General features: G+C 40.9%; 1 protein-coding gene across 1 annotated transcript in view; it reads right to left on the bottom strand.

The window, feature by feature from the left end:
* Positions 1 to 26,746, bottom strand: part of myo10l1 (myosin X, like 1) — a 62,808-nt gene that overhangs the window by 34,853 nt on the left and 1,209 nt on the right. Inside the window, exons 2-10 of the mRNA XM_088353946.1 lie at positions 13,900 to 13,998; positions 6,646 to 6,804; positions 4,063 to 4,250; positions 2,831 to 2,965; positions 999 to 1,123; positions 710 to 723; positions 548 to 632; positions 376 to 482; positions 177 to 306 (exon numbers count right to left, since the gene is read on the bottom strand). Of these exons, the coding sequence (XP_088210072.1) occupies positions 177 to 306; positions 376 to 482; positions 548 to 632; positions 710 to 723; positions 999 to 1,123; positions 2,831 to 2,965; positions 4,063 to 4,250; positions 6,646 to 6,804; positions 13,900 to 13,998 (1,042 nt within the window). The remainder of the gene's footprint in view (positions 1 to 176; positions 307 to 375; positions 483 to 547; positions 633 to 709; positions 724 to 998; positions 1,124 to 2,830; positions 2,966 to 4,062; positions 4,251 to 6,645; positions 6,805 to 13,899; positions 13,999 to 26,746) is intronic.

Consider the following 26,746-nt stretch of genomic DNA (forward strand, 5'->3'; position numbering starts at 1 on the left):
TTGGAGATTATGGGCATAAAAACAAAACAAAAATGGGAAAGTAGCAAAATAAACTCGCATTCAATCTCACAGTCATGCAGTTTTAAAGGAAAGTAAAACCTGAGTTTAAAATTATTAAATAAACGATGATCCACAAGGAGACTATGGTCATCAAAAGAATCTTTCCGAATCTTGACCTTGTTTGGTAGTAATCTGAGCTCCTCCGGCTGTCATGAACTCCACATTGCCCAGCTGGAGAACGCCTGAAAGGAGTTTGAACATGTCCCGGATCTCCTCTTCAGAAAACTCCAGGACCTTAAGGGCCTCCTGCCCGGCAAATCAGGCAAAACGGATCAAGTTCTATTGATTCCTTCGGGTTCCACATTCTGGACTCACCATGACGCTGTTGAAGAGCTCTTTATCGTTGAGACTTTTGTCCTTCAGGCAACCCGATTGGCTCAAGTAGTGGAAGGATTCGGGCGGGTCCTCCAAGAAGTACACACCTGAAGCAAAGTATTATTATGAAATGAATATTTTGGAGACTTTGCTAATAAGCTAGCAAACATACTTTTATGTTCTTTATCGGCTCCGGCCAACAACGCGTAAAATATGTGATAGTTGCGTTCTCCGGGGTTCTGCCGGACCACTCGGTTCTGAAAACGAGCGCCCCCCCCCCTTGTAAAAAAAACTAACAAAAACAACAACAGTAATAATTCAAAACAGTGTTTACCTTTTCCAGTAAATCTAACAACAACAGTCAAGGGAAAATTTTGAAGGCGGAGCTTTTGGTCCTAAGTTAGCATGTTAGCGACAGCCTCAAAATGTAAACGCTAATGTTAGCAAATTAGCATCAGTGTCAAAAAACATCATTATTAAGCATTCCCACTTGTGCCACTTAGATGCTTTATCGCTTGAATTTGAGTAATCAATTTCACCAACGGTTTTCATTCAAACCTTCCAAATTCAGTTCAAATCCCCAGGTGGGGCGAATCCACTATTGGGAATACAAAGTAGGATACAGTCGATGACGCAGCCCCCTTGGATGTTCCCGCTCTCAGAGAAATGAAGTTGGATGAACTTCCCGAAGCGACTGGAGTTGTTGTTGTAAACTGTCTTGGCGTTCCCGAAGGCTTCCATGATGGGACTGCCAAAAAAAAGGACAATCGGATCTTCAGCGATGATATTTTTGGAGATAAAGAGTCATTCTCGAAAATTGCTGTCATTCCGTTAAATATTGTTAAATGTGATCGTCGAAACCTTGGTAAACGAGTTGTGTCTTCACGATGTCACCAGTCACTGAAATCTGTCATGCCACAAATCTTAAAAACTCTTGGAATTTAAGATATGATGACCATTTCAGAAGATACCCATCACAGAAACATAATTATCAGAAAAACTATAAAGCTGGTATTGCGCACCTATAACGTCTCCTGATACCAGGATACTCCTCATGATACCATTTCCCACAAATAAGGTGGTGTTACATTCACAAAAGTCCAGTGAATCCAACCGTGTAAAATATTGACTCCAGAACACAAGACGTTAAAAAATCCACCTTAAAGCCATCGTACAATTCTTGTGATTGACACCGCTCTTGGCCAAACGCAAGCTTTATTTATAGTCTTTAGCCTGTAAAAACAACGTCATGACTAATTCAACTTAGACCTAGAGCAATTTAATCGGGTGAGAAGTGAGAATGGGCGCGCCACTACTCCTCACCCAGGGCGGTCTGCACCAAAAGTAAATACGTCAGTATCCTTGTTTGCAGTATTTTGGGACATTTTTACAAAAGACTTTTGCTTGCACCCTGTTTTGAAATTACTATTCAGGGCAAAGATGATGGTCAAAAGGAGCCTCAACACTCCTAAGTAACTGATTTAGGGAGACACATTTTAAGCGGTATATTTATTTTGATATAGGACACAGGCTATGGCATTATTAATAAATCTTCGAGCATCACACAGAGAAATAAAATGCGCTATAGAATTATCTTTTGTCTGGAGAGCGGTTTTGGTGATTTTGTTGAATTTTGTCTTAAAATATATGTCAAGTCATCCATCCATCCATCCATTATCTGCACTGCTTATCCTCAATAGGGTCGCGGAGGTGCTGGAGCCCATCCTAGCTGTCTTCTGGCAGAGGGCAGGGGACACCCTTAACTCATGGCCAGCCAGTCGCAGGGCACACAGGGACAGACAACCATTCATACGCTTATTCGTAACGAGGGACAATTTGGACAGGCCAATGAACCTGACATGCATGTTTTTGGAATGTGGGAGGAAACCAGAGTGCCCGGAGGAAACCCACGCAAGCACGGGGAAAACATGCAAACTCCACACAGGAGGTTTGATCTCATGACCTCAGAACTGTGCCGCACACGCGCTAACCACTGTGCTGCCGTGCTGCCTTTGTCAAGTCAAGTCATGTTTATTTGTGACGCCCTTAATCACAAAGAGTCTCAAAGGGCTGCACAAACCACAGAAATATATCTCCAATATATCTAAAATAATGGTGTTGTCTTCATAATTTTGCTTTGATGGCTCTTTGGGTCAAAAATGATCCTGACTCCTGCTTCAATGGCGAGCGGGAAAGGCTACTAGAAGGGCCGGTAAAAGATTGCAAGAGCAAAGCAGAATTTGTTTAGTGTAGGGACCCTGAATTACAGAGCAGCTATCAATAACGGCGAGCCAAAACCCAGGTACTCAAGATAGGTGGTTAGAGAAGGAAACAGAAGAAAAAAGTGGACCTAATTATTTAAAATGAAGTCTTTAAGCACTACATTTCTTGATTCAACAAATTATCTATTAAAATAAACCTAATGGAATTATTTCAATTTGTCGAAAAAAGCTACCTGCTTTGAACGATGGCTTGCTCCACGCGTGTGCTCCTCTCCGAAGGCGGCGTCCCAGCTGAGTTCTGGCTCATCACAGACAGGAACTGCAGCAGAAGTTTTGTGCTTTCTGTTTTGCCGGCGCCTGATTCGCCACTGACCACAAATAAATAAATACATCTGAGAGTTGAGTGGCCATTTAAAATAAAATAGAAATTGAAAGGGCAAACATTTTTTAAAATTAAGAGTGTCTGACATCTATACTGGTGAAATTATTGCAACCACAAATTGCACTAAAATTGCAAATGTTGAGATGTTAGGCTGGAAATGAGAGTTACCATACCGGTCAACCTGTACGTTTTTGCCGTACAAAGTACGTTTATTATGCATTTTAAGACGTGTACAACGTCCAAGAAAATCTGTACGGAAAAACGCAAATTTGTCAATGATGGGTACCATCCGGTATACACCGACTATCACCAAACGGCAAATCAATCAAGTCAAACAAGTTCGCCGCGGTAGCCCCTATCTCGGTATCGATATTTTCGTTGCAAATGAAGCGAGCGGTTTGATGCTACTGTGCGCATGCGTCTGCCGCCTGGGGATTTTCCATCATGCATCATTCCGTGGTAGTTGTGTAGTGAAAGGAAGTCCGTCTCTTTTTGAGAACCGGCTTTTTCGGCTCAACTCATTCAAGAGAGCCGGCTCTCCAACGGCTCACTTGCTTTGATGCATTATATTACGAATGGTTATGTTGTACAAAGAAGTTAAGAAAAAAAGGAAGTATAAAAGGAGAAAATAAAAAAAGACAGGTTTGTGGTTATCCCTTTAATCAGTATATTACCAACAATAATTTCATGCAGAAAATGAATTAATAATTTGAATAAGAAAATTCTACTTAATTCTATTTGCATGTATTTTTTCCTTCAACAGTGAACGTTCAAACTACTTCATTTTTGAACTTTCTTTTATAATAAACCTCATTCATGTCGAGCAACTCAGTATCTCACAACAAAATGTTATTAACAATATATATATGATTTAAGGAAACACATGTACAATATAACATGTTAAACTACATAAATAAACACGTTTGATAAAAGAAATATAGTGTAAGATTATTTTGTATTTTGTAAGGGAAAATACGACAGTTTGTAAGGGCATGGAGCCCTGGAGCGCGACTGTTATGAGTTACCGCAATGCCTATAAAAGACGGGCATGCGAAAATGTCCCATAAAGAATGTGAAACTCACCTGATGAGCACGCACTGACTGTCGTGGCGCTTCCAGATACAGCGGTAGCATTCGTTAGCCACGGCAAAGATGTGCGGCGGCAGCTCGCCCAATTGGTGCTTGGAATACGTTTCCACCCGATCGAGATCGTACAGGCCCGGGATCTGTTTGTACGGGTTGACGGCTGCCAGGATGCTGCCGATGTTGGTCTGGAAAATCAGATACAATTTCCTGGATGAAGCTCATTACGCGTTAGCTAACTCGGCTCATTGTCGTTACTGCAAACCGGAAGGAAAAAAATAATTGAATCAATGAAAAAGGACATCTTGTATTGAGCTTTGCTAACTTCGGTCAATTGTCGCTACGGCAACCAGGAGTTTTTCCAAGTTGAAAATGAAAAAAAAAATGATAGCTCTTAAAAAGTTTGCCAACTCGGCTAATTATTACTGAAACCAGGAGCAAAATATTGTTTAATAGTCAAGTCAAGTCATGTGTATTTGTATAACCGTTTATCACAAGGAGTCTCAAAGGGCTGGACAGACCACTGCAAACTACAGACTAATTATGACACCATCCCCTGATCTAAAACCTACATGAGGGCAAGGAAAAACTCAAAAACCTTAGCAAGAGGAAAATGAAGAAACAACAAGTAAGTTTAAATGAGGTCAAAGTTCTCTGTAGATTGAAACAATGAATGCTTTTATAATATAGTAGCACGGAACGTTTTTGCAACTAATCAATTCGGTGCATTATGTTTGATTATTATTGGTCAAATATCATTAGAAAAAAATAAATGAATCTTAAGTGCCGTTTGGGAGCCAAAAGAGCAGGCTCTTTTCAGAGAGCCATGTCGAAAGAGGCAGTTCCCTGATAAGAGCCGGAATTCCCATTACTAAAAAAATTGCGTGTTACAATAACCTTCAGTAAAGTGTCATTTGAAGAAAAACCGGCATCCTGTTATAACAGCAATCACAAAAGCAGCAGTGCTGATATTTAATACTGTAATTTACTAAATCATTGATATGAGTATTACGTTTAAAACTCATATAGGAGATATGTATGGTCTGTTTACTCACAAGACCAATTGCTATTGGTTAATTAAGGATCCAGGACTGAGCTCATTGCAAGTTGTCTAACTTGGCCAACTGGTGCTATAGCAACCAGAAGCAATTAAAAATAAAAAATACAAAATTGATTAAAAGTTAGCAAATTATCGCATCTGCAACCAGGAGCAAAAACGTACAAATAAACAAGTACATTTCATAGGGACTGCATGCAATATTTAGTGCCTCCTAGGGGAAGAAAAGAACCTTTAATCAGTAATAAACAAAACATTTGAATAATAAGAAAAGATGAACTATCACGCCAAAGTTAACTTTTATAAATATTCATGGATAGAGAAATGTGTATTTCTTTTACATAGCGGTATCCATACCCAGTAGATGCTGTTATCTTGCTGCTACACTGAGCTCATTTGGGCTGGGTTTTTGTTCCAATTAGACAATACAGTGCCATCTAGAGGTCAAATATTACACAATGTACCTTTAAAAAAGACATACTGGATAGAGCCCATTGCAAGTTATCTAGCTGGGCTAATTGTCGCTACAGCAAATAAAAGGAGAATTTGAATATTGAAGGATTTTATACATTTGAATTGCAATTGAATACAAGTTACATTTATTGAGTGCAATGAAGATTTTCACCGAGTAGGCTTAAGTCAATGAGCAGTGAAAGTTCAGGGCACACTGGTTTGGTAGGAAATATTGGTTACAGGAATGGCGGAACTGACCTGAGGCTGATAAGATAATCAGCGCATCCTTATGACAGAGGACGTCAGGCATTGTTTTGATAAACGCTCTGTTGTTTTGGTTAATTCCAGACATCGTGGCGCTCTTCTCCGAGATGGTGGAGCCCAGGGGGGCTTCATTGGCACGCCCATGGGAGGAGCCGGCACACCATCTTGCGGAGAGGCGTGGGCCGAGAGGAGAAAGGCTGGAAGACTTCAGACTTCCCAGAGACTCCAACGACACTAATTCGACTAATTCGGCCGCTTTCGATGGAGTACACTTAGTTAAATTGCTAATGAAATTAAATCTGCCCCCGTGTGAAAATATCGGCTATTCTTGTTCATCTTTTCCATCAAGAAACGAGCGCGGGTGAAAGTAGGTTGTGTTTGGTTAATGGAGTCAGATAACTAATTCAAACAATTTGGTAAACGATACATTTTAATATCTAATTCCCAACAATATATAAAATTTTTAAAAAAACACCTGGACAGAGCTCAATACAAGTTAGATAACTCGTCTAATTGTTGCTATGACAACCGGGAGCTTTTAAAGTAAAAAGGGACGAAAACCGAATACAAAAAACACATTTTAAAAACTCATGACCTGAACTCATTTGCTAACTCAGTTGCATTGGCAAATTATAGTTTTATGCAGTTAAAAGGGAGCAAAAATTAAAAAAATGAATTTTAAAGAAGGCCTGGATTTAGCTCATGAACAGATGCTAACTCCGCTAATTGTTGTTAAGGCGACAGGGTTTTTTTCTAGTTCTAATCCGATTTTTTCTTGACACTATTTTCTTTTGATTTCTTTTACTCACATAGATGCAGTCTTTGCGGTAGCGTTGGTGGAGATTGTGCATGATGGCGGCCTCGTGGAGCTCAGCGAGGGCGGACATGTCCTCCACTCCGTCCACGCTAGTCTGGTGCATAGCGTGAACGCGATCGCGGGTGACCTCCGCCTGCTGCAGGTACAGCACCTGAAAGAAGGTCAGTAGAAATATGGGGTCATCTTCTCTCACACGGGGCACCAATATTGACAACGACAAAAAAACGGAACATTTATTCTAAAAACACTTAAAAAGTAGCCCAAACTGGGCCCTCCTGCCTCACACAAGGCACCGATATTTGTTACACATTAAGGTCGCCCTGCTTCACACGGTGCAGCAAAATTGACCCCAAAATTTGCTACACACACTAAAAACACTGGGTCAAACATGACCCAAAAAGGGAATTTCTTTATTTTCTATATGTGCGTTTGTTTTACAGTGGAACCTCGGTTTTCGAACGCCTCTCAGTTCGAACAAATCGGTTCTCGACCAAAAATTTCGAGAAATTGTTGCTTCGCTTTTCGTTCAAAAAAATCGGAGTTCGAACGCCGGTATGCTAGGGGCGATGTTGAGCGGCGTACGAGTGTAGATTGCCCCCACCCCACGTGAAGAACTGTTGTCACGGCAACGCGCACTCCTTCTCTGCTTTCGTTTTTCAAAAGCAGTGAAGGGAGTGTTTTAACTCCTAATTATGCCTCGGAAGAAGGTTGGGGCAAGCAGCAAAGTTGCTACAGGTGAAAAAAGAGGAGTAGTGCGTACAACTATTGCATTTAAGAAAGAAATAATAGCAAAATATGAAGAAGGTGTGCGAGCTTCCCTTCTTTAGGAATACAGCATGGCTTCTGCAGACAACCGCCAAGGTGAGAAATCCTACTCATAATTCTTTTCTTTATCCTTTAACTGCTCACCACTTGTTGTGGAGACCCGGGTGCTAAATGACGTGTAAACGACCTGATTTTTTTATTTTTACACGTTCATGTTAGCGTAATCTTTCGTACGGAAGATTACGCTAACGCGAACGTACGATTAGCCTGGGTTAGCTTCATGTTTACTTTCGTGGTAAACATTTAGGGTGTTGGAACGGATTAAAACAATTTTACATTACTTTTAATGGGAAAAAACGACTTCGGTGATCGTACAAAACGGTTTTCGTACAAAGAAATGGAACGGATTATGGTCGAGAACCGAGGTTCCACTGTATAAAAAAAAACAATCAAAATTTTCCCCACAGGATTGTAAACGTTCCATAAAGGGAAAAGAGGGACCCTTTCCAACCCGACCCAAGCTTGAATCACCTTGAAGTGACCTTGACGTCCCCCTAAGCAGCCCCCCCCTCATTTAATCTCATCCTGCCTGCCTGACGCTCGACGTTTTATGATTATTAAATTGTTCTCGCCAGCGGCAAATGTTGCGCTCTTTAATCCGACCCACATTTGAATTGTCGACTCTCCAAAAAGATCATTTCTTCCATTCATGTTGCAGGGCGTTTGATTTTTCAATATGCATAAGCACCCATCACTCCCTTTTGCTTCCTTCATTTAATTTGATTCATATATTTCTCATTCTCTTTCCGTATTTCTCTCCCTGTCTCCTTCCTGTCTTCATTTTTTTTCTTTACGAGTTTCTTTTTTCTGTCATGATTACCCAAGTGGAGTCACCTGGGGTAATCATGTGGCGCGCTGGAATGTGCTTCCTGATTGGTCAATGCTCCCCTTTAAAACGCGTTACGCGGAGAACTCCTTGTCGGAGGATTCACATCTGTACCCCGTATGACGCTCCCGATTACCTGTGCCTTGTTTACCTGATTCTCTCTGCCTGCCTCCGATCCGACCTGCTCCGTCCCAAGCTACGATCATCTCTTCAGTCCCGGTAAACTCAACCTGCTTCCGTCCCACGCTACGATTGGCTACGTCGTCCGAAGTTTCCCGCTAACCCTTGTGCTTCCCCAAATAAAAGTATTGTACGAACGCTCTGGGGTCTCCTGCTCTGTTCTGGTAATCCTTGTGACAGAATCCTCCGACCAGAATGGACCCCGCGTTCGTACATCTGCCCCCTGACCGCTATAAAAGTCTGAATCAGCAGCGCGATTCCTGTTGTGCAGTTCGGCAAGTCATTTCCGACATGGCGAAATTGGCTAAGGCACCTCCGGCCGTATGACTGCGAACGACTCCCATGCCTGCCTGCTCGACTCCCATGCCTGCCTGCTCGACTCCCATGCCTGCCTGTTCGACTCCCAAGCCTGCCTGTTCGACTCCCAAGCCTGCCTGTTCGACTCCCAAGCCTGCCTGTTCGACTCCCAAGCCTGCCTGTTCGACTCCCAAGCCTGCCTGTTCGACTCCCAAGCCTGCCTGTTCGACTCCCAAGCCTGCCTGTTCGACTCCCATGCCTTCCCTGATTTTGTCCCGTCTTTCCTCTCCTGTCTTGTCTGTTCCCTTTCCGCTCCCCGGAGTCCGACTCTTCTGAATCTGACCCCCCCTGAGTCTGGACTCTTCTGAATCTGACCCCCCCCTGAGTCTGGACTCTTCTGAATCTGACCCCCCCCTGAGTCTGGACTCTTCTGAATCTGACCCCCCCTGAGTCTGGACTCTTCTGAATCTGACCCCCCTGAGTCTGGACTCTTCTGAATCTGACCCCCCCCTGAGTCTGGACTCTTCTGATTCTGCCTGTCCTGATCTGCCTGCGTTTCCCTGTGACGTGTCTTGGGTTAAAATTATTTTTATTTTTTTTCCTGGGGAACTTCTGGAGCCGTTCCTTGGGGGGGGGGTTCTGTCATGATTACCCAAGTGGAGTCACCTGGGGTAATCATGTGGCGCGCTGGAATGTGCTTCCTGATTGGTCAATGCTCCCCTTTAAAACGCGTTACGCGGAGAACTCCTTGTCGGAGGATTCACATCTGTACCCCGTATGACGCTCCCGATTACCTGTGCCTTGTTTACCTGATTCTCTCTGCCTGCCTCCGATCCGACCTGCTCCGTCCCAAGCTACGATCATCTCTTCAGTCCCGGTAAACTCAACCTGCTTCCGTCCCACGCTACGATTGGCTACGTCGTCCGAAGTTTCCCGCTAACCCTTGTGCTTCCCCAAATAAAAGTATTGTACGAACGCTCTGGGGTCTCCTGCTCTGTTCTGGTAATCCTTGTGACATTTTCATTTATTCTTTCTGTATTGGTCTTTCCTTCCTCCATTCCTGTGCTTTCTTTTCTCTCCCTCTTTCTCTCCTTTCTTCCTTCTTCTTTTTCTTTGATTCCTTTCATCCCGCCTCACTTTATTGCCCTTTCTTACATTTTTTGCTCTCGTCCCTTCATCTCTTTTTTCCTTTGTTTTCTTCGTTGTTTCCTTCTTTTTCTTTGCTCTTTTCCCTTCATGTCTTCCTTCTTTCCACTCTCCTTTTCTTGTATTCCTTCCATTTTCCTTCCTTGCTCCCTTCACTCTTCCTTTCCTCCTTGCTCTCTTCCCTCCATCTCTTCCTTCCTTGCCCTCTTCTGATTATATCTTCCCTCCTTCATTGCTCTCTTCCATGATTTTACTTCCAACTTTCCTTCTCTTTTTATTATCTTTATGAGTTTCTTTTTTCATTTATTCTTTCTGTATTGGTCTTTCCTTCCTCCATTCCCATGCTTTCTTTTCTCTCACTCTTTCTCTCCTTTATTCCATCCTTCTTTCTTGTATTTCTTTGATTCCTTTCATCCTGCCTCACTTTATTGCCCTTTCTTACATTTTTTGCTTTCCTTCATCTCTACCTTTCCTCCTTGCTCTCTTCCCTCCATTTCTTCCTTCCTTGCCCTCTTCTGTTGTACCTTCCCTCCTTCATTGCTCTCTTCCCTTACTTTACTTCCAACTTTCCTTCTTATTTTTATTTTCTTCATTCCTTTGTCACTCTCCCTTTTTATTCAGTCCTTCCTTCCATCCTTCTTTTCTTTCATTTCATTCTCTTCCTCTCATTCCTTTGTTCTGTCATTACTCCTTCCTGTCTTATTTTCCATCTTATCTGTTTCTTTCTATTTCTCTTTCTTTGTCTTTGTTTCTCCTTCTTCTCTTTTCTTTCTTTATTCACTCTTTCCTTCCTCCCTTTCTCTTGCATTCCTCCCTTCTATCCTGCCATCCTTTATTCAGGAGCCTGCAATGCTTAGCATTTGCATACACGTTTTTGAAAGTCAAATGAATTCCGAGGCCATCAGACATTCTACCGATTTGGCCGAGAAATGTGGGTCACACCCCCAAAAATAGCGCTTTTTTTTTTTTTTTGCACCGTCACATCGGAGTTGGACGAGCACTCGCCGGCAGCATGTTCCCCTCCTGCTTCAGTGAGCTGCCCACGCAGCTTCCACGCTAAGAGAATCCAGGTCACATAATACGCATCATCGGCGATGTGACCTGGGTGAAAAAAAAATAGTTCTGACTTGTTAGTGCTGGTAGTTTCTGAGGGGCGGGGACTTACACGATCGACGCCCACTTTAATTGGGTTGATGGTAACTATGGCTAACCCAACAGAGGAGAGTAACCACATTTGTATAAAATTATTTTAAAAAGAGATGTATTTTTGTTGGGAACAACATCAATTATTTATCGGGATAAATAATGTATTTAACATTCTAATCAACCACATACGGAGCACCATATCCATCCATCCATCCATTATCTGCACCGCTTATCCTCAGTAGGGTTGCGGGGGTGCTGGAGCCTTCAAACAGTGGGCAGGGGACACCCTGAACCGGTTGCCAGCCAATCGCAGGGCACATAGAGACGGACAACTCACTCGTTCATTCACACCTAGGGACAATTTGAACCGGCCAATTAACCTGAAATGCATGTTTTTGGAATGTCTGAGGAAACCGGAGTGCCCGGGGGAAACACAGGCAAGCACTGGGAGAACATGCAAACTCCACACAGGAGGTTCGATCTCATGACCTCAGAACTGTGCCGCACACGCGCTAACCACTGCGCCGCCGTGCTGCCCCCGGAGCACCATATATAGACGCCAATAGTATCTCCACGTTTTAGAAACGCTCGGTTTAAAAAAATAGACCAAAATGGGGTCATGCTCCCTCACAGTGGGCACCAATATTGACTTCAATATTTACTACCCACGATAAAAACCTAGGGTTTAAAAAAATAACCCCAAAAGGGGATGCCATGCCTCACAAGGGAAACTAATGTCAAAAATACCACAGAATTGGGGTACTCCTGCCTCACACAAGGCATCAATATTTACTCTAATATTTGCTATACACTCTAAAAACACTGGGTTCTAAAGAAATAGCCCAAAATTGGGGTAATCCTGCCTCACACTATTGACCCTCAAATTCACAACTTATTTGGATCGAAACTCACCCAAAATTAGGTTGTCTTGCCTCACACAGTGCACCAATATTGATAAAAAAATAAGCAAAACACTTGTGAAACATTGGGTCAGAAATAACTTCAAAATGGGGTTGGTTTGCCTTACACGGGGCATCAATATATATATCCTAATATTTGTTACACATTTAAATTCACTCGGGGCCTAAAATAACACAAAATGCCTCACATGGGAACCAATATTGAGCACCCAACACACTTCTGAAAATCAAAATTACCAAATAAAAAGTGCGTCCATCTTTCTCACACGGGGCACCAATAAGACCCTAATATTTGTTTAACACTCTTAAAACACCAATATTATTCCCAACCCATTCTTAAAACGATATAAACTAACTTTGGGTTAAAAATGGAGGAATCCATAACTTGTATTGATGAAATGAACTTTCTAGGTTGTTCTGTACGAAATGACCCAATGTCTTTTGTTTTTTTTTTAGAATTAAAGTTATATACTATTTTATACGCTGTTTTATTCCACTTATACTCAAAAATACTTGTCCTTTGTGTGAGCCACGCCTTGAGTACATTTCTTTAGAAGGGTGTCGAAACCGCATTTCCTTTGGAATGTGTCTTTGGTTTCTGTTTGTGTAGATAACAATGACTTAATCACCTCGCCTGGGGGCAAGGGCGATGACCTATCACCCTTCTCCCAATGCTTCAAAGAACGATTGGGAAAATTTTATCAACACGGCGCGGACCAATCAGTTAGAGGCTTGATCACGGGGCGTGGACAGTTCATCCCATGTGGCATAAAAGTGGGCACCCCGGAAGCCCCTGTCATGTCTCCTGCACACAATTGTAAAATTGGCAGAGGCAGAGATCTGATTTGTTCAACTCTTTGATTCGGCTAAATAAATTAATATGTGGACTATATGCGGCGCTCGGCTCAATAATTTCTCCGACTTCTGGACATGCTCCAACTGTAAGGGTTTGGACAATGAAATGATCTGCATTTATATAGCGCTTTTCAAGTCAGGACTTCCCAAAGCGCTTTACAATGTGCTTCACATTTCCCAATAGCGGCAGTGCAGCCATGTAAGGCGCTAACCTGCTTATTGGGGGTATTAGGGGTTCAGTGTCTTACCCAAGGACACTTCGACATGTAACACGGAAAAGCCGGGATTCGAACTGCGATCTCTAGATTCCAAGACGAGTGCGCTACCTCCTGAGCCACTGTCTTGGAGTCAGATCCGTTTAATAAATGGTAAAACCTTACAGAATACACAAATGCTTTCGTCTGTTTTAAACAAATGGGTTAATTTTGGGGGTAACATGGGAAAAAAAATGAATATTAAATGTTTTTGACTACAACATGCACACAAACACAAGAATCCTGGAGTTTCTTGGGGTAGGTTTCTCTTACGGTAACAAATTGTGCTGGTAAACGTTAGTTAGCGTTTGCCATCTTCTCAAATTCACGAGATTATGACAGTGTTTAATTTGGTCGCCAACGCTCCCCGCCGTCCTTCCTCCCCCTGCTGATTTTTCAACTTCATCCCTCGCTGGAGGTTCTGAATATTTTAACGGGAATCAGCATGCAACTTTGGACTGTTTGGTTGTAATAACAGTAAGTCATAGTTGATGTAGTGCGGTACGTGAGTTGATAGTACTAAATGTCAAATAACCCGATTTTGAGTTTGCAAAATGCGGTCGCGGGTCTGATTCTTGCAAAAATCAGTCTCGTTAACTTGCTATTTTCTCGTGTGCCGCAAAAAGATGAAAGTTTGATGTGGAGACATCTATCCGACGGCGTCAGAACATTGCTGATGCTAAGAACAAAACTCCAATAAAGCGCAGAGTCACCTTCATACGGAACTTGACTCGGCTCCAAAACGAGACTCGGTCTGCTCAGTGCGTTTTTGTGAGGTCCCGTCACATCCTACCTACCTCTCCATAGTCGGTGGTGAGAACCAGGGTTCCGTCTCCACAGGAATTGACCGTTGACGGAACCAGCTGCTCTTTCTCCTTGACCCAAACGCGGGCCCCCTGGAAAGAAAAAGAATAGTTATGAAAAAAAAAATTGGAATTCAATGAATCACAGAAATGCTCAGACCATAAATGATCCAAGTTGGAGTACCAGCTTGTATTTTGTTTTTCCATTTTCAGTTGCAGGAAAGTTCTTCTCATAACAATCTAGTACTGGGAAACGCTATTTATCTATCTACCTTAGTCATATCCCTCGGGAGGGGTGACCGACAGCAAGACAAACACATACAATAACAAACAAAACAAAAAAAGGGGAAAAGAATAGCAAAAAACACACACAAAAATGTTTGGACCATGTCCAACCCAGATGCCCAAACACCCAAACAAGTTAGGCACCTCGGCACCTAAGTTGGTCATGCTTTGTCCCTCTAAATGAAACGGGACACAAGAAAGCGGCCATGTCACTCTGGTCAGGGTGACACAAAACATTCTTTTGTTCAACAGCAGTGCCCGACAGCTTTCACCGGTTTACCCCTGCCGCATCATACAGGTGCCCTGCCCATCCCTTAGAATACGCCCAAACATTCCACTATCCTTTTACAACACCTCTCCACTCATTCCAATCCCAACAAGAGCTCTAGCTTCCATTATTTTTAGACCCCTTTCCTTCAGTGGACTCATAACACCATCCATTCGCGTCAATCGCTGCCTTCCTCTTGGTCTCCTTCCATCTACTACTGCTCTGTAGATCCTCTTCAACATTGGCTCCTCATTCATCCTCTCCATGTGTCCAAACCAACAGAGTACTCTCTTATCCACACACTTGCTCAGTTCCACTACTATCCCAGTTCTGTCTCTCACAATTTCATTTCTCAATCTATCCAATCTTGTCACTCCTAACATACTCCTCAAGCACTTCATCTCAAAAACATTTATTTTCCTTTTTAAATCTGCATTTAGGCTCCATACAATCTAGTACTGGGAAACACTACCTTATTTTTGTTACATGGCCCTCAAGAAATGTCCGTAATTGATACGTAATTCTTGCACTAATACACATTTCATAGTTCTCCGTTTAGGTGTAGCATGCAGTCTTGGGCACAACCCTTAGGGGGCAAATACGCTTCATATAACAATGCCATACAAACTAATGCCAGCTGTAGTAAATCACAATGGAAGAAGAAATACAATGCCAAAGCAAAGCCACCAGAGAGCAGTGTCGATGTCATTTTCAAGCAGACTTGTTGAGAAACATGGCAAAAATGTCAAGCATTTACAAGATAGATGGATAGATAGATGTCTAGATACATAGATGTCTACAAGTCTAGATGTCGAGATGTCTAGATAGATAGATGTATTGATAGTTGTCTAGATAGATGTTTAGATAGATATCTAGATGTCGAGATAGATGTCTAATGTCCAGATAGATGTCTAGATAGATAGATTATTCATCCCCGTAGGGAAATTCACACTTCCAGCAGTATCCTTGGGTTGAAAAAGAAAATAATAAAATAAAAGATATAGAATACAAAAATACCCATATAACGTGTTGATATAAAGTATTTAAATAGCGCTACATAAAATACACACTGTAATAAAAATAGGGTAATATGCAAATGTGGGGGTGTGGTTTAATGTGGGGGGGTGGTTTAATGTGGGCTTTCACTCCCCCGGATGGAGTTAAAGAGCCTCATGGCATGAGTAAGAAATGATCTCCTCAATCTGTCCATGGAACAAGACTGTGACAGCACAGTACAAGCACAAGCACTTTAAAACCTTTCCATTCCTTAAAAACAGAAGCATTTTCAAAGATTTCAAGCCTCTCTATGAACGCTGTTTAATAGAAAAAAAAGGAAGCGGAATCTGTGTCAATTTTCCCACCGTCCTGCACAAAAACTTGTGCTCTGTTGGCAAAACGTCTACAGGGCGACTTAACGCGGAGTGTTGGCAAATAACGGCAGCTGTATTTCCTTCAAAAGCTTTTCAACATGTCACGCGTTTCCCCGCTGGCCGGACAGATGTGTTTAATGAGAGATCAAGACGGCAACATCTGGGCTGACTTTCAACCTCTCTGGAGCAACAAGAGCTTAAATAAAACTGTGCTTTTTTGTGGCTGTGTTGATGCTCGTATCTCAAGGTCGAAGAATGTCAATAACAGTCTTGCTTGAGGCCAAAGGGTGTGTCCGGTTTTTAGGGTCTGTAATAGTCCTCAAATTTTAGAATCATTTTTATTTATCATCAGATAAAGCTTAACTTAACCTGGATCGATATCAATAAATGCCGACTTATTTTTTCTCGTTATTTCAGGTCATCGGACTCCATTGATCGGTTAAGTCCGAATCTTGGAAGAGGAGACTGAGAACATCTCTGTGTCTTGCTCCCATCCCCCTCTTCTCTTGGGAATGTCTGGTCCGGACAGACAGAGACAGGGCAGGGCAGGTCTTAGAATTCGTTGGATTTGTGATTCGCTTTCGGAAAAATCATCAAATCGAAAACTTGCTGGATCATGGAATCGAGGAGAGGGATTTAACAGTTTTGTTTTAGTTACTGATGACTTGAAGAAAAACAACAACAAAAAAGGTGAAGAAGAACGTGGAAAAAGATGAAGATGAGGGAGAAGAAAATGGAGATGACGAAAGAGAACGAGGTAAAGAAGAAAATGAAAAAGAAGAAGATACAGTAAGTACAGTACAGTAAGATGAAGAATAAAGGTAATGAGAAGGTGATAAAGTAGTAAGCAAAGACAAAGGTGATGAAGAAGACAAAAGTGATGAAGAAGAAAATCAGATGTGATTAAGAAGAAGAAAGTGGTGAAGAAGGTGAAGATGAGATAGAGGAAAATGGAGATGACGAAGGAGAACTAGGTAAAGAAAAAGATGAAAAAGAAGAAGGTACAATAAGTACAGTACAATAAGATGAAGATAAGGGTAATGAGAAGAAGGTGATAAAGTAGTAAGCAAAGACAAAGGTGATGAAGAAGACAAAAGTGATGAAGAAGAAAATCAGATGTGATTAAGAAGAAGAAAGTGGTGAAGAAGGTGAAGATGAGAAAGGAGAAAATGGAGATGACGAAGGAGAACTACGTAAAGATGAAGAAGAAGAAGGTGAAGAGGAACATACTTAAGAGAAAGGTAAGTAAGATCAAGAAGGTAAAGAAGGAGTACAGTAAGTACAATACAGTTAGATGAAGAAGGGTGATGAGAGGGAGGTGATAAAGTAGTAAGCAAAGGCGAAGGTGATGAGGACGAAGGTGATGAAGAAGACGAAAGTAATGAAGAGGACAAAAGTGATGAAGAAGAAAATGAGAAGGTGATTAAAAAGAAGAAAGTGGTGAAGAATGTGAAAGAGGTAATAAAGAAGAGAGATGTGAAGAATGTGCGAAGAAAACGAAAGTGGTGAAGAACATGAAAAATAAGTGGATGATGAAAGAGATGGTGAAGAAGACAAACGTGAAAAAAAGGTGACAAAGAAGAAAAAAAGTGGTCAGAGAGAAGAGGGACATTATAAAGAAGAAGAATATGAAGGTGAATAACAAGGTTAGAAAGAAGAAGGTGATAAATAAGAGAAAGGTGACAGAATAGAAAGAAAATGTTGAAGGAGAAGAAGAAAGTGAAAAAGAAGGTAATAAAGACGAAGGGACTGAAAAAGAAGAAGACGCAGGTGATGAAGACCAAAGGAAAAAAGTAAGGGAGGAAAAGCATGTGATTAGACCTAAAAAGTTAAAGAATAGGGTGAAGAAGGTAAAAAAAAACAGTTCAAGAAATATAAGAGGGTGAAGAAAAATAAGAAGAAAGTGGTGAAGTAGAAAAAGGTGAAGAAGAGGATAAAAAAGGAGAATGAGAGGGTGGTGCAAAAAAGGTGAATAGAAAGAAGATGGCGAAGAATATAAAAAAAGGATAAAGAAGAAAGTGAAGAAAAAAAATAAGCTGTGATGCGTTGCATTCAAATCTAAAAGTACATTTGCGCAGGAATGGATCTGACGTAAATGGGATGATCCTGAGCTGTCATAAAGCACTCTGAAGGCTCCCTCGACGGCATCACATTCCATTAAGGGCGCTAAGGCAGTCGGACGCTAGGCAGATTATGGCCGGGACATATGATTAATGCAATATCTTTGTAGTATTTATAGAGAAATCCCTGGGTTTTCACGGATATTGGGGACCTTTCAGTGTAAGAAAGGAATTTAGAGAGCGACCGGCTAGCCGCGCGCTAGCATCGGGTGTCCTCGAATGGAGTCAGATCTTTGCGATGATTAAAATAAGACATCCCAAACGTAATGGTTTCCCACGAGTTGTAGCTCCAGGTCATCCGTTTCATGGCCAATGGACCTGCCGTTGGCAGTAGTGGCTTTGGTGAGGTTTTAGCTTAGCCGTTAGCAGGACCAGAAGCAGGTCAAGCCATGTTTATTTGTTTGGTCCTTATCTACAAGGAGAAGGTGGCACATAATACCTTCACCTACTGCCGGTGTCCAGCAGATGTCACTAATGCAAATAACTACGGAGCAAGTAACATTTTCAATCCGGAATGTAGAATATTTCTTATAATACAATTAAATACTCTTACACTGAAAACAAAGGAAAAAAACATTTTTACAAGCTTAATCATTTGTTTGACAAAATAAATTGCTCATCTCATCTCATTAGCCGTACCGCTTATCCTCATTAGGGTCGCGGGGGGCTGGAGCCCATCCCAGCCATCTCCAGCCAATCGCAGGGCACACAGGGACAGACAACTCATTCACTCATTCACACCTAGGGACAATTTGGACCGGCCAATTCACCTGAAATGCATGTTTTTGGAGTGTGGGAGGAAACCGGAGTGCCCGGAGGAATCCCACGCAAGCACAGGGAGAACATACAAACTCCGCACAGGAATTCTGGACCTGGATTTGAACCTACGACAGGTTCCCATGACATGAACTGTGCCGCACAAGCTGCTATGCTGCCCAAAATAAATTGCCGTATTTATTTATTTATTTTTACAAACGACTACTGTACCGTCAAATGATTATAAGCAGAGACGATGGTGAGCCAATCAGCACCGCTCTTGCCGCCCGAGCCGCTTCTGGAACCCCAAAATAATCCATGCAGCACCCGCCGGTGATCACCATTTGGTTGCGATTTTATGACTATCCTCAGAGACTCATTTCATTGAATTTATTATACTTGCGAATAATATCACCAAATGGAAGCATGTAAATGCTGAAAAGAAGGGGGCCAAGTACCGAGCCCTGCGGAACACCACAGGTCATACTAAAGGGCTTAGATGTCATTTCACCATATTTAACACAGTGCGTCCTATCAATGAGAGAGGTAGGATCTGAACCCTAAGAGGACGGTTCCTGAGAGACCAATCCATTTTTCCAACCGTTCTAGTAAGATTTTATGGTCCAGAGTGTCAAACAGGCGGCAGATCAGGCCCGCTAAGGGATTGAATCCGGCCCGCGAGACAACACTCAGAGAAGCGCAAGAGAAAAACAAGCTGCAGGTTGAAATATGTCAACTTGATGTTGCCAAAGCCAGGTGCCTCGAACAAAGACACTGTACTTGTATTTCTCTCTCTCTCTCGCTCTCTTTTACACCCCTTTTCTCCCTCTCTGTCTCTGTCCCTTTCACTCTCTGTGTCTCTCTTTTTCTCTTCCTTTGTTGCTCTTTGCCTCTTTCTCTCTCTGTGTCTTTTTAACTTTTTTTGCTCCAACTTCTTTTTTCCTTTTCTCTCTTTTTCTCTCTTCCTACCCTTTGCGCTTTCTTTTCTCCTTTTTCTCCTTCTGTCTTTCTATTTCTCTTTGGATTCCTTTCTTCCTCTCCCTTTCTTTTCCCCCTCTCTCACAACTTTTTATCTCTTTTGTTTCTCACGCTCTCCCCCTTTCTCTTTTTTCTTTCTTTGTCCCGCCTTCTATCCTTTTCCCTCCCTCTTTCTCTTATTTTTTTTATCTCTCTTTTTCTTTCTCTTAAATCTACTAGTCCGGCCCCCGACAGAATGTTTGTTCTATCATGTGGCCCCCGAGTTAAAAATGAGTTTGACACCCCTGGGCTATACAAATACACATGACTTGACTTGTAACGCGCCGTTAAAAGCTAGCAGTCGCTATGTTTCCCAAGTTTGTTTACAGAGGCGGAGCCTGCCTTCTTTTTGATTGACACCATACACCGGCCTATCGCGGCCGCAGTCGCACCCACCCGACACGGAGCGCACTCCCTTATCCGCCCCTGCTGAACACAATGCACTATACAATGATATCAATGACAACAAATACAAAATCAATTCATTAAAAATCCAATTTTACTATTTCATTAAACTTGGTGCTAATTTTAACACATTTTTCCCATTTTAAATATATTTTAGCATGAAACACATTAAGATATTCTTGCGCCTCAACTAGAATTGTTATTCAATCTAAATGAAATATTTATGTTCTTTTATTGTAATTTCATGATGCGTCTTTGATTTAAAAAGTCAGATTTTGTATATTTACATATGTTTGTGTGGCTGAGCAGAATAAATCCTCTTTGAGGGGCCATTTCTGAATAATCTGCTAATTATTCCATATTCTCCCTCATCTTGGATTACGCTACAATCTCTCGCTCGGTAACGCACACACGCGCAAAATCCATGGCAACAGGACTCCCCGGCAACAGGGCGCCATGGCAACAGCCTCCTTCTACTGGCACAAATGGACACTGGGAAATGGAGTTTGTATATGCCCTACACATGTTTTATATATATATATATATATATATATATATATATATATATATAAAAAATGAACTATTTAAAAAAATAGGATAAAATACATTTTGTACTTTGAATTCATTAAAAATATATAGTTAATCATCAAGCCAAGTCATGTTTATTTGTATAGCCCTTAATCACAAAGAGTCTCAAAGGGCCGCACGGACCACAGATATTTGCAAACCACTGACTATTATGACACCATCACCTGATCTAAAACCTACATGAGGGCAAGGAAATACTTGTAAATAATATCACCAAATGGAAGCATGTAAATGCTGAAAAGAAGGGGGCCAAGTATCAAACCCTGCGGAACACCACAGGTAACACTAAAGGGCTCAGATGTCATTTCACCATATTTAACAAAAAGTTAGACGTATTGCGATTGTTAAACTCTAACAGGGATATTCAATTAAAATATTTAACAAAAAAAAACATGGTTTAAAAATGCAAAAATATTACTACCGTAATGCTACAAAAATACTACAGATATATTTTTTAAAATTCTTATACGGATATGCTACAAAAATACTATGGAAATACTACACGAATACTACAAAAACACTACTATGGAAATACTGTACTACAAAAATATTACAGATACATTAAAAAAACTACAAAAATACAACTATGGAAATACCACAAAAACACTACTATGGAAATGCTGTACTACAGAAAGATTTATTATGGAAATATGACAAAATACTAAAAAATAAAACTGCAGTAACACCACGGAACTTAATATCAAATTTAGTGGTTTCAAAATTATTCTGATTTGAAAACAAATAAAAAAATATGTAGACATGAAGATTCAAATAAAATAAAATCGGATCATTTTTCAGAATGGGCCCCTATGCAAAATTTTTGACCCCCCCAATGTGGCCCCCGACTCCAAATAGTTAGAAATTCTACGCTAGTCTATCTTGGTTTCGAGTGCACCTCGACGCTTCAGGGATGCGTAAAACCGAAAAAACAGAAAATTGAAGCGGCTTCCTGAGCAGAACAAACGGGAGACGAAATATAGGTCAGGCATCTCCGGCGACTCGTTCCTCCCCTCTTCAAATCTGGCTCGGTTTCAGCCCCAATTTACACGCTGAAATATGCAACAACGAGGCACACGTGCGAACCGGCCAGCTGCTATTTCGTGAGACGAGCGCATGATTCATATTTGAAGGCACTTCGGAATAGGTAGTTTGCACGAAACTACGACGAAAGCGTACTTCGTTAAACAGGGTTTTTCGTGGTTAAATTCAAGCACTTTTAAGGCTGAGTTTTCATTTTATCCCAGTAACTTTAAAGCACAGGTGTCAAACAGGCAGCCCGCGGGCCAGATCAAGCCCGCTAAGGGATTAAATCCGGCCTGCGAGACAACACTCAGAGAAGCGCAAGAGAAAAACAAGCTGCAGGTTGAAATATGTCTACTTGATGTTGCCAAAGCCAGGTGCCTCGAACAAAGACACTGTACTTGTATTTATTTCTCTCTCTCTCTCTTTTCTCCCACTCTCCGTCTCTTTCACTCTCTGTGTCTCTTTTTTTCTCTTCCTTCGTTGCTCTTCGTTTCTTTCTCTCTCTGTGTCTTTTTAACTTCCTTTTTCCTTTTCTCTCTTTTCTCTTTCTCTCTTCTTACCCGTTGCGCTTTCTTTTCTCTCCCCCTGTCTTTCTATTTCTCTTTGGATTTCTTTCTTCCTCTCACTTTCTTTTCCCCCTCTCTCATGATTTTTTATCTATTTTGTTTCTCACGCTCTCTCTCTTTTCCTTTCTTTGTCCCGCTCTCTCTCCTTTTGCCTCCCTCTTTCTATTATCTCTTTATCTGTTTTCTTTCTTTTTTTTCTCTTTAATCTACAAGCCCGCCCCCCGACAGAATGTTTGTTCTATCGTGTGGCCCCCGAGTTTAAATGAGTTTGACACCTCTGCTTTGAAGGAATAAATCAAGCACCAATCAAAAGAAAATTTCTTCTTTGTTGACTTTTATGATTAAAATAAAGTCGCTATCATTTCTTCCTTATGCCATGAGGCTCTTTAACTCCACCCGGGGAAGTAAAAGCCCACATTAAACCCCACCCCCACATTTGCATATTACCCTATTTTTCTGACAGTGTGTATTTTCCGTTATATTGGGTATTTCTGTATTATATTCCTTTAACTTTATTATCTTATTTTTCAACACAAGGATACCGCTGGAAGTGTGAATTTTACTACGGGGATGAATAAAGTATCTATCTATCCATCTATCTATCTTGCTGCTAGCATATACATTACTTTGTGCTATTTTGAGATGTCCCTATCTTTGCTCTAGGATCTTTTTGTGTCAATGGTCTGCTGTAAACTGACATGAATTCTTCCGTTTTGCTTCAACAAAACGGGGAAAGGGCTCTATGGATGTTGGGTAATAATGGAGTTCAATACGGAAGACGAAAAAAAGAAAGTATGAAATGTAGAAAAATAATTTCAATGATATTAATTGCTTTTTGTTTTTCAGCAGATCCGTGTCGAAATTCTTTGCATTTTTGTCATTTATTTATAGCACCGAAGGCTTAATATTTTTTAATAGATATTTTATTATCTTGCATTTTCAGTGATTTTATTTGTTATAGTTGGACTTTAAATCTGTTCAGTGTGTAAAAATCTAAAATTGCTTTGTATTTTACTATTTGTTTGTGAATATTTTATTTTGTATACTATGCGTTTTGCAGGGATTTCCTGAAAAAAACTCATTGAATTACTAATTACTAAATAATTTGGTGCATAAAGTTTAATTATTATTGATAACATATCACCACTGCCTGATGATTGCTGGGATGGGCTCCAGCACCCCCGCGACCCTACTGAGGATAAGTGGTGCAGCTAATGAGATGAGATAACATATCATTAAAAATCAAAAAAATCTCAGATGATTTTTTTTTACCACTGGAGGTACAGATTGATACACACTGTCCCTTTAAATTATTACTACCTGTTTGTTTGTTTTTTTTTTTAAATAATTTTGCCTCTCAGGCAGGGGTGTCAAGCTAAATTTAACTCAGGGACCACATGCTAGAAAAAGAAACTCTCAAAAGGAAATGAGAACGAAAGAGAGAGGGTGAAAGAGAGATGAGGGAAAAAAGAGAGCAAAAAAAGAGAGCGACCAAAAGAGAGCAAAAAAAAGAGAGAAGAGAAAGATAGAGAAATAAATTCTCTGAGAAAAGAGAATAGAAGAGAGTGAGGAAAAGAGAGATGAGGGAGAAAAAGAGAGCAAGAAAGAGAGAGAAATAGAGAGAAAGACAGAGTAGAAAAAAACTCTCACTCAGAAAAGAGAATAAAAAACAAAGAGAAAGAAGAGAACGATGAGGGCGAAAAAGAAAAACAGAGAAAGAAAGAGCAAAGAGAATGAAATAAAAGAGGGAGAAAGCGAGACAAGAGGGAAAAAAAAGAAAAAGAGCAAAAGAAAGAGAGCAAGAAAGACAGAAATATAAAGATGGGAGAGAAATAAAGGGAGATAAACAGAGAAATAAAGAGTGAAAAGAATAAAGTGAGAAAGAAAGAGATAAAAGAGAAAGAAAGACAAAACGGAGATAAAAAGACCGATAGAAAAAGAGGAGAAAGACAGATAGTCAAAAGAGATAGAATGAAAGAATGAGAGAAAGAGAGAGAAAGAGATAAATGAAAGAAACAAAGAGACAAAGACAAAGAGAGAGTGTGAGAAAGAGAGAAAGACTGAGTAAGTGAAAGAAGAGAGAGAAAGAGACCAAGAGAGATTAAGAGAGGACTGACTTGAGAGAAAGTGAGAGAGAAAGAAATAAAGAAAGCAAAATAGAGAGAAAAAAAGAGACAGAAAGAGAAAGGAGAAAAAGAGTGAGAAAGAGATCAAGAAAAAGTGTCAGAAAGAGAGAAAGAAGGAGTGAGAAAGAGAGACAGAAAGAGAGAAAGAAGGAGTGAGAAAGAGAGACAGAAAGAGAAAAACAATTAAAGAAATAAATAAAGAAGAGGGATCAAGAGAGAAAAAAATACAGCTACAATGTCTTTGGAAGTGGCGCCCAGGTTTGGCGACATCAAATGAACATATTCAAAACAGCAGCTTGTTTTTCTCTTGAACTTCCATCAGCATTGCCTCCCGAGCCGATTCAATCCTTTGGTGGGCCCGTTCCAGCCCGCGGGCCCCATGTTTAACACCATTGCTCTAAGGCCTTACACAATGGATTAAATGAGCCTAGTTGAAAGCACGTTAACATATGAAATGCTGTTTATTTGTACTGGTGATTGCTGAAAGTACATTTTTTCATATATTTACTTTTATACGTTGTGTTAGTTTGTCTTGTTTTGAGTTCGTAATTCGGGGTAGTTGCCGTAAAGTGTGACATTGAAATAACGACCAACAACCTTTTCTGACCGTAGTATCGTAAAATGAAGCACTTTTAAGCGTTTTAGGACTTTTAAACATCACATTTTACTCACATTATCTGCTGACTGTGTTCCAAAAAAGAAATAAAATGACACAACCACCAAAAAGTGCACCGTTGTTTAGTCTTGTTTTGAGCGCGCAATTAGGGCAACTGCCGTAAAGTGCTGCGTTGACGTAAAAAAAATGCTGTAAAGCGTGCCATAATTTAAAAGAGCAGCAACCTTTTCTGACCAAATGATTGAACAACGAACAATTTTGAAAAATTTCATACTACTTATTTATTTTTTATTTGTTCTGTTTGCGTTACAACCAAAAGAAAGGTTATGACTACAACACGAAACAAAAACGTGGAATAATCCAACAATTTTACAGGTCCACTTTCGCCAAAAGGGGGTGCTGTTGCTCAAGTTAGCAGATGGCGTCTTTATCATGCTTGACTTTGATTCTTAAAAAACAAAGTGTTTATAAACCCGACATTAGCTTTGGACATCGGAAACAATTTGATGCGTGATTATTTCTGCTGGATTTTTACACACTGTCCCTTTAAAGCCCCACTGTGTAATATTTGACCACTAAATAGCAGTATTGTCTAATGCAAAAAGAAACTCAGTGTCGCAGAAAGACGCCAGACAAACATGTCACCCACTTTAGGAATGGATTCCAGAAAGAAATACAATTTTCCGACCTATAATTGTTTATAAAAATTTACATTTATATAATAGTTCATGTATTTTTTCCTGGTACTCAAATCAATGTTTTTTTTTTACCGAATGAAAGTTATTTTGTATCACTAAATATTACACGCTGTCCCTTTAATGAATAATATTGTCCAGATAGCGCCCCATTAGCGTACGGGCTCCGGAAGGCTTCCATTTGAGTTTGGTCTAGGTTAGCGCTATTAGCAGTTGGCTAGCTGGCTAACCTGCCGTGGCTCCCTGTTTTTTTTCTCCCGGCTGGGTTAGTGTTTGTTGTCGTCATTTTTGTTGTTGTCTCCCTGTTATCCTGGCTGCATACTGCATGCTTTCGGTCAGCCGGCCTCCCCTTTTTCCGCCATCTTTAGCAGTCGGCTTGCCGGCCGGGTCCTAGCTCCTACGTGTTATATGTTGAAGTGTTCTTGGGCAAGACACTGAATCCCTAATGCCCCCAATAAGCAGGTCGGCGCCTTGCATGGCCGCTATTGGTGTGTGAGTGTGTGTGTGAATGAGTAAGTGTGAAGCACATTGTAAAGCGCTTTGGGAAGTCTTCATTGACTTGAAAAGCGCTATAGAAATGCAGACCATTTACCATTTAGCATCTTGATTATCCTCAAAACGTTTGGAGGCTGACTACCGATTGGTGTGTGAGTGTGTGTGTGAATGGGTAAGTGTGAAGCACATTGTAAAGCGCTTTGGAAGCTCTTCATTGACTTAAAAAGCGGCATAGAAATGCAGACCATTTAACCATTTACCATTTAGCATCTTAATTATCCTCAAAACGTTTGGAGGCTGACTCCCTATTGGTGTGTGAGTGTGTGTGTGTAAATGGGTAATTGTGAAGCACATTGTAAAGCGCTTTGGAAGCTCTTCATTGACTTAAAAAGCGGCATAGAAATGCAGACCATTTAACCATTTACCATTTAGCATCTTGATTATCCTCAAAACGTTTGGAGGCTGACTCCCTATTGGTGTGTGAGTGTGTGTGTGTAAATGGGTAATTGTG

The sequence above is a fragment of the Urocampus carinirostris genome, chromosome 15 (genome assembly GCF_059441175.1).
Source record: "Urocampus carinirostris isolate Australia breed hairy pipefish chromosome 15, RoL_Ucar_1.0, whole genome shotgun sequence".
In the NCBI taxonomy this organism is placed as follows: domain Eukaryota; kingdom Metazoa; phylum Chordata; class Actinopteri; order Syngnathiformes; family Syngnathidae; genus Urocampus; species Urocampus carinirostris.